The sequence below is a fragment of the Pogonomyrmex barbatus genome, unplaced genomic scaffold, assembly GCF_055798465.1.
Source record: "Pogonomyrmex barbatus isolate J1 unplaced genomic scaffold, ASM5579846v1 scaffold2, whole genome shotgun sequence".
NCBI classification, from domain to species: Eukaryota; Metazoa; Arthropoda; class Insecta; order Hymenoptera; family Formicidae; genus Pogonomyrmex; species Pogonomyrmex barbatus.
The window spans coordinates 656,938-664,929 of record NW_028297116.1 but is presented as its reverse complement, the minus strand read 5'-3'; the positions used below and the strand labels follow the sequence as shown (position 1 = coordinate 664,929).

The window sequence follows — 7,992 nt, the reverse complement described above, 5'->3', positions numbered from 1 at the left end:
AATTGACCAATCATAATCGATTATTCTTTTCATAAGCGATTATAATTGATCAATTTCTTACTTCTTAAAACTTAAATCACCTATTGTGGACCGACACTAAAACGGCGTCTACAATGAGACTTTAAGACGTAAAACTTAAGAAATTGGCCAATTATAATCGATTTATAGAAGAATAGCTTAGAATTACAGCATTCATTCGATGGGACAAATGTATGAAATATTTTCTGATTGGTTAATCAGTAGAATTCTTTGTTCCGATTGGTCAATCAAACGCTTTAAAGCATTTGTAACATAGAATGGATCGCAGCCAGGATAACCGAGAAGTAAAACTACTCTTTTTGTTTATACTATGCTTATATTGGACTATCTAATGTCCAAAATCGCGGATTATAAGATCTCTTCGGTGATGATATTTTAACGAAAGAATTTGTTTTGTATGTGTTACTGAGTGATTAAAGAGTTTCTAATGGGGAAATTAGAAATTTGTCAACATTTATGGGGAGCCGAAAAATTGGAAACCCAATTAGAAGATGCCCGTGATAAGCTTCGTGATTATGACCGCAACATTCGTAAAATTTTGGGCCGGGATCTTCCCGACAGCGAGAGTGGTCCACTGCAATCTAGGTTACATTTAATGAAAACAATTTTTGATTTATTTTTAAATTTCTGCATAATGTCAAGAATACTTGTATATTCCACAATAATATTTTAAAAATTTCTATTTTACAATGCGATATATATGTAGTGTGTATGTGTACATACGCACTGTGTGTGTATGGTACCACACACACACACACACACACACACACACACACACACACACACACACCACACACACACACACCACACACGTACCACATCAATCACAAAATATGTACATGCATATTTTTTTGTTTTGTGCACCATGCAAATTTATACACACAATCTAATACATAATTTTTCATTATTTTAAGCATTTTTATATTTTTATATTTTATTTTTATATTTCGAAATACTTATGCTACATTTGTTTTCTCAGACTGATAGTATACATTTCATATTTGTGTTTTCTTTTATAATATACATGTTAAGTAACATTTATATATTTTATATGTCTCTATTATAGTATTTAATATTGTTTAGTCCAATTTTTTTCAGAATACCACAAAAACGATTGCTACAAGAAGATCGTCGAAGAATTATAACAGAATTTGTGAATAATGATCTACCTGGAGGCAAACGACGTTGGCAAAGTTCTAATGTAGAACCAAAAACAGTTTTTAGTCGATTAAGTGCACATCCATCTATCGCAGATGATAGTGCTGATGAAGATGATAGCATTACTAAGGTAATTTATGTATAAATTTGTTAGATATGTAAAAATATCTAATAGTTCTAAAAAATTCATATTTTTTTAAAAACTTAATTATAAAGTTGTATCTATACAAAATTCTTTACTTTTTTAAAGGATGATAAAGAGTGACATACTTTTCACATTTATATTTCATACTCTTACATATTAGTGAATAAATTATTTCATTTCTATAGAAAATTTGATATCAAAACCTGTTGTTAAATGAATAATATGATTTGTATGTCTTGATGTTTATTAAGCCTGCTGTATCATCCAGAGTAATAGCCACTCCTCGAGAAATTCCTTCGCGACAAGAAGTTATCCGACGAGAAAGGACAGATGAACGCAGTCGACAAAGAAATAAACGTATGTTTGGCGCACTTTTGGGTACTTTACAAAAGTTTAGACAGGAAGAAACTAAACTGAAAGCAAAGGTAAGATATATTTTGATATATTCAGCAATTTATAATTAAACTACATAATGCCTTATTTACAGGAAGATAAAAAAGCAGAAGTAGAAGCTAGAGTAGAAGAAGCTAGAAGACGAGAAAAAGAAGAATTACGAAGAGAAAGACAACAATTGTTTTTGTCACGTAAACGACAATTAGCTGAAGTACGAGCACTAGAAGCAAAGCTTGCTCGTAGTCGACAATTTCAAGATTGGCGCAATGCACAATTATCCCTTGCTTCGTTTATAAAAACACACGCACAGCCTTCTATTTATTATGTACCAAAGCGAAAACATCCACAGACAGACATATTATTAGCGCAGTGTACAAAAGAACTTTATGGTTAATATTCTTCTGAATATTGTAAATTGTGTGTGTGTGTGTGTGTGTGTGTGTGTGTGTGTGTGTGTGTGTGTGTGTGTGTGTGTGTGTGTGTGTAAATATATATGCAATTATATTTTTTTATTGTATTTCAGAGGAAATTGAAAGAAGAGAAAAAGCATTGGTTGAAGAATTAAATTTAATAGAAGTTCAAATAGGATTGAACAAACATTCACAAAACAACTTTGAAGAATCTGCATCTTTACATACTGTAGAAGCTCCACGTTCAATAGAAGAAGGTGAAGAAAATCGAGATCCCAATCCAGAACATAATATTGAAACTACAATTAATGATAATACTGATATTTCAATGCAATCCATAATAAATGAAAATTTTGATGATGAACATACTACAGAGAAAAAAGAAGAAATACAATTGGACCAAGTTCAACCAGATGCAAACAATGGCTAGTATCAAATTTGCTGTAATACAGATTTGTGTATACATATTATGTACATCTAACAGATAATAACTTTCATAGTAAGTTCTTCAAACATTGTTTTATGATTGAATAATTAAAAATATCTAAAAGACCAAAAATTTGTAATTTTATTATCGCGTAAATTTAGTTCAGTTTTATAGCTTTTAATTTTTGGAAAATTATCATGGTAAATCTTTGCAATATATGTCGACATAAATTAGTTTTCTTAAATATTATTATTCCTGATCATGTAGATCAGAAAAATATAAATTGCAATTTTTGTATCAATAAATCATACATTGTAATTGTAAAATCTATTTCCATTAGATAAATAAAATATAAATTTATGTATTTACTAATATAGAAGTAAAAAATTTTTTTATTAAATTAAATTATTTTGAATTATTATTATGTGCTTAAAAAGACTAACATAATGAATTACTGCAATATCATTGTATTAAACAGGTGAATGAGTATAATTACTTTTATAGACAAGTTGCAATGTGGCAAAATTATTGGATGTATATTTTCATTATATGTTCTAAAAACAAGAAATAATTATATATATTTAAGTAAATTCTTATTTTCATATTTATACACATATTTATGCACATTGTTAGAAATTGTTTCTCCATTGCAAATCCACCTTTCATTTATTTAAAAACTGAGAATATAATAGAAAATGTTTAAAAGAAGTTTTTTAAAGATTTCTTTATTTTTGAGATTTAATTAAAAAACATATTGATATGGCATCTTTAAACTTGATAAAACAAATTTTTCCCAAGTTATTATTCATAAAACAATTTTTTGAAGAGCTTGCAAAGCTATTTACATTATCTATTATAACACTTATTGATCAAAATGTATTATATTATTCGTCAATTTAGATATATTAAATTGGTGTATATAAAATGTTTATGTATCTTTTAATAAATAGTTTAATCAAAATAGGTTTCATTGGCAATAAAATCGTTCTCCCAGTTTTATCATTTAAAAAAAAAAATTTCTTTTAGAAATTGATAAATTGTTTGAGCTCTTTTGACTTTGTCTTCTTTTTTAAATTTTACTTTTTAGAAAACAATTCAAATAGTTGAAAATATGGTTGCTGCAGACAATGAATAAGGAGGATGTAATAGGATTTCATAATTAATTTAGTTTTATTGTTATTTGAGATACATACAACATTATCGAAGAAATATTGAAGAAATATTGATTAATCGATATTGAGTGCTCTATTTTCAGTTTTTCGTGCATTTTCTTGATTAGTTGACAATATTTCTATGACGTCTCTAATTAAAACAAGGACATATCTAAAGTACCTTTACGAATGAAGGAAACAAAGTCTATTGCGGCCATTATAGACTGCGTTTTGATATTCACTGCCAGTACTGAAAATATATAGCTTAGGTCACGTATATTATAGATTTTCAGTACTGGCAGGGGAAACCTCAGTTTTGTCCATGGCTCGGATTGTCCAACGTGAAAATAGGCCAAGATTTTGTTAGAATAATCAGACGTTATAAACAGTGCAAATATTAAATTATATTTGCACCGAAATAAAGGTTGAATTTCGTAAGGCCTGTTCTACAAGTGCGTGTCGTGTTGTGGATCATAAGAATGTGCCAATCACAATTAAGTATTCTCCCCATTCGACTGTGATTGGTCAATTCTTATGACTTGCGACTTGCGATACCGACATGCAACTTATTGTAGAACAAGTTTAAAGCGCGTATATGCGCATTTATTTATAACTTAAGCTGGATGCACAATGAAAAACACAGGCAACAGAAACAGGGACTAGGGAACAGACAACAGATTTTGACCAATCAAAGCTGTGAAGAATATTGGAGATATTTCTGATTGATCGAAATCTGTTGTCCGTTCCCTATTCCCTGTTCTTGTTGCCTGTGTTTTTCATTGTGCATCCAGCTTTACATACTATAAAAAAAAATATGCTGACTTTTCATGCTGATGCTCGATACATTTTTAGCGTCAAACTAAATCACCTGATCAAAAATGATCATTTTACTTCTAATTCGATTTTACTATTCTGTTTAATTTTGATCATGCGATCTAGTTTGATGCTAAAAATGAGCGTTGAGCATGAAAAGTCAGCCTTAAAATCCAACTAAAATCGAATTGAAGATTTTAATGAAAACTAAACCATTGAGGCACTCAGTACTTTTATGGCCTAACTTCCACGATTGTTTGCAATCTAGATAATATATTTCGTAGGTTGATGCTCACGTGTATGAGTAACTGATGTTTTATGTACATATTTTTATTTATCTCTGAGAAATTGTTATATTCATACACATATGATATCCAGAAATCGGATAGACCAATATAAGAGAAAGTTTATAATTTACGACTAGCATGCAGTTATTTAATCTTGATATTTAATACGCGTTTTTTATTCATTGATAATGTAATATTGGAAATAATTAATTTTATTATCAAGAGAAATAATGGAAGAAGGAGCAATGTTATGGATGCTCAGTCTTGTTATGCTGGTTGGATCATGTTTGGCTGGATCATTACCATTGGTCATGAATTTGTCGGAAGTAAGAATGTTTTCATAATAAATGAATATATATTTATGTGAAATTTCTCAATATGTTTGTTTGAGCATGCCATATGACTGTATACAATATTTGTTTTCTTTAGGACAAATTACAATTAGTATCTGTATTAGGAGCAGGTCTTCTTGTTGGAACTGCATTAGCAGTAATTATACCTGAAGGTATAAGAGCTTTATTTACTAGTGAAATCACTAATGAAAAAGACTCGTACAGTATGTAGTTTTATATTTATTATTATTAATGTATTTCTTAAAATCAGCATCTTGAAGTAACATTTCTATCTTTACAGGTGACTTACATTCTTTAATTGGAATTAGTTTAGTACTTGGTTTTGTATTTATGCTTTTAATCGATCAGTGTTCAGCAAGAAAAACTGACGGAAGACAAAAGAGTATTACAGCAACTTTAGGTCTTATAGTACATGCAGCAGTTGATGGAGTAGCATTAGGAGCTGCTGCTACTACATCTCAAGCTGATGTTGAAGTGATAGTTTTTTTGGCAATAATGTTGCACAAAGTAAAGTTTTTAACTATATAATATTTTAACAATTAATAAGAACTTAATAGAAAATGAAATATTAATATAATATAATTAATAATAATATAATATAATATAATTGCATAATTTTTATATTACTTTTATTTTAGAATTTTTATTAGTTTTTATTATAAAATTTAAAATTTTCTTATAGGCACCAGCTGCATTTGGACTTGTATCATTCCTCCTTCATGAAGGTGTAGATAAAAAGAAGATAAGTAGGCATTTATTAATTTTTTCTCTTGCGGCACCATGTCTTGCACTTGTAACATATTTTGGAATTGGAAAAGTGAGTAATATAAAATATTTATTATCATTATTTTTATAATAGTTAATTATACAATAAAATTATATGAAAACATTGGAATATATTTACTATTACATAATAAATTTTACATTTTTTTTTAAGTATTGAATAAGTATGATTGATTTCAGATTTTAAGATAAATTTTTAAATAAAATGGATTTAAGATTCTGTGTTAATACAGATATTAAAATAATTATAAAATTACAGAAAAAAATACTAATGATTACGGAATAACATTATAGTTATTATGATAGAACTTCTGCTGCTTGCAGTCATCTTTGCAAATTGGTTGTTATTAGAAAAAAAATATGATAAAAATTGTTTATCAATATTATTCATTTTTTTATAATTGCACTGTAATACTTGCACAAAATAATGACATAAATCAATTAATATATAAAAGATATCAATAGTTGTATGCTTTAAAGACATTATCAGATCTTTTTATTATATTTATTAGTTTTTATTATTACTTGTTGATATTCCAAGTGCCTAATTTGATATATAACTTTGTTCATTTTTCATTTTTTAAAGTTTTTTTACACTCATTTCTTGCAATATAAAAATTAATTTTATAGTAACAAATATATTTATAATATAATTTTGTATTACTTCAGGAAGGAAAAGAAACACTGAGCAGTGTCAATGCAACTGGTTTGGCTATGTTGTTTAGTGCTGGAACATTTCTTTATGTAGCCACTGTACATGTTTTGCCAGAATTGATGACAAGGAACAGTAATTACTTACATGTGCCAAATCTTGATGGTACTACACTTTCTACAACTGGGCTCAAAGTTAAAGAAATATTATTCTTAGTAATAGGATCATTTTTACCTGCTTTGATTACTACTGGCCATCATCATTGACTAAATAAAGTATATTTGAGATATTTATCATATATTTTTAATATTTATAAAAACTTCTTTCCCTAATTTGTAAAATCCTATTTCTAAAATTTTTAGATAACTATTTTTTTATTTAAGATATGTATCAAGATTATATTTTAATTGAGAAAAAACAAAAATTATTAACAATTGTTTATAATATTATAATCTTTTTTAAATTTAATTGCAAATTTAATTATTAAATTAGATTATTTGCCAATCATTAAAGTAAAATATAAAGATATATATACTGTTTTATATATATATATATATATAATTTTTTTAATATAAAGTTTTTTTTATACATAATAATTTATATAACGTAAAACCATATAGAAGTTTATTTCGATACTGTAAAATTGAATACTTATGTGTATGATATATATATATATATATATATATATATAATGAATAAAAGATAAATATTTTTTTCATGCTTCTGTGTGTGTGTGTGTGTGTGTGTGTGTGTGTGTGTGTGTGTGTATGTGTTTATAAATAAATTACTAAAAATTTTTATTTTTAAAATTACTTTTAAAATTACTTTTATTAAATTACTTTTAAAAAAATATATAAAAGTGAGAAAACTTGTACTGTTTAAAATAAGAAATTGATGACAAAGTAATTTTTCTATAAATCTGTATAAAGAATATATATAAGTATTCTTTTTCAACTTATTAAATCTTTGGACAAGAGGGAAAAATTTTTGTGAATCATTTGTTTTGAGTTCCATGAAAAACTGACTGGGAAAAATCACAGACAATTTTTATTTTAAATTAAAAAGAAAGTCACATTGAGATTCAAGTTGCTAATTTTCCCTTTTCTAAAGCTTCTCCTTTTCAAGAAAGGATGTATCCTTTCACTGAGTACTTAATTGTGATTGGAGTATACTTTTAAATTTATATTAAATATAAAAAAATATTCTGATCGAGAAAAATACTTAATGAGCGTTTATCGAGCGATTGCGCGATTCAATGCATTCAATGATTCCTCTGCGAAAAGATTTTCTTTCTTCTCTAAATTATCTAAAATTTCAACACATAGTAAAATTATGTAATTTGATTATTCTAAAAAAACTACTATTCCTTCTAAATCCAAGA

General features: G+C 27.0%; 2 protein-coding genes across 3 annotated transcripts; both read left to right on the top strand.

Annotated features, from left to right (window-relative positions):
* Nucleotides 1–335: 335 nt before the first annotated feature.
* Nucleotides 336–3,533, top strand: Pnn (desmosome associated protein-like protein pinnin). The gene is made up of 5 exons (XM_089076307.1): nt 336–624; nt 1,138–1,327; nt 1,594–1,767; nt 1,830–2,124; nt 2,259–3,533. Exons 1-5 carry the CDS (start codon nt 467–469, stop codon nt 2,573–2,575), a joined length of 1,134 nt encoding a protein of 377 aa, XP_088932433.1. The 5' UTR covers nt 336–466; the 3' UTR covers nt 2,576–3,533.
* A 1,268-nt stretch (nt 3,534–4,801) lies between these two features.
* Nucleotides 4,802–6,907, top strand: Zip102B (Zinc/iron regulated transporter-related protein 102B). Of its 2 annotated transcripts, none has more exons than XM_011636954.3 (5): nt 4,802–5,149; nt 5,253–5,379; nt 5,457–5,683; nt 5,859–5,993; nt 6,629–6,907. In XM_011636954.3, exons 1-5 carry the CDS (start codon nt 5,054–5,056, stop codon nt 6,875–6,877), a joined length of 834 nt encoding a protein of 277 aa, XP_011635256.1. In that variant the 5' UTR covers nt 4,802–5,053; the 3' UTR covers nt 6,878–6,907. The 2 variants fall into 2 exon arrangements, with proteins under 2 accessions (XP_011635256.1, XP_088932434.1); XM_089076308.1 differs by having other exon boundaries at nt 4,803–5,149; nt 5,281–5,379.
* The last annotated feature ends 1,085 nt before the right edge of the window (nt 6,908–7,992 follow it).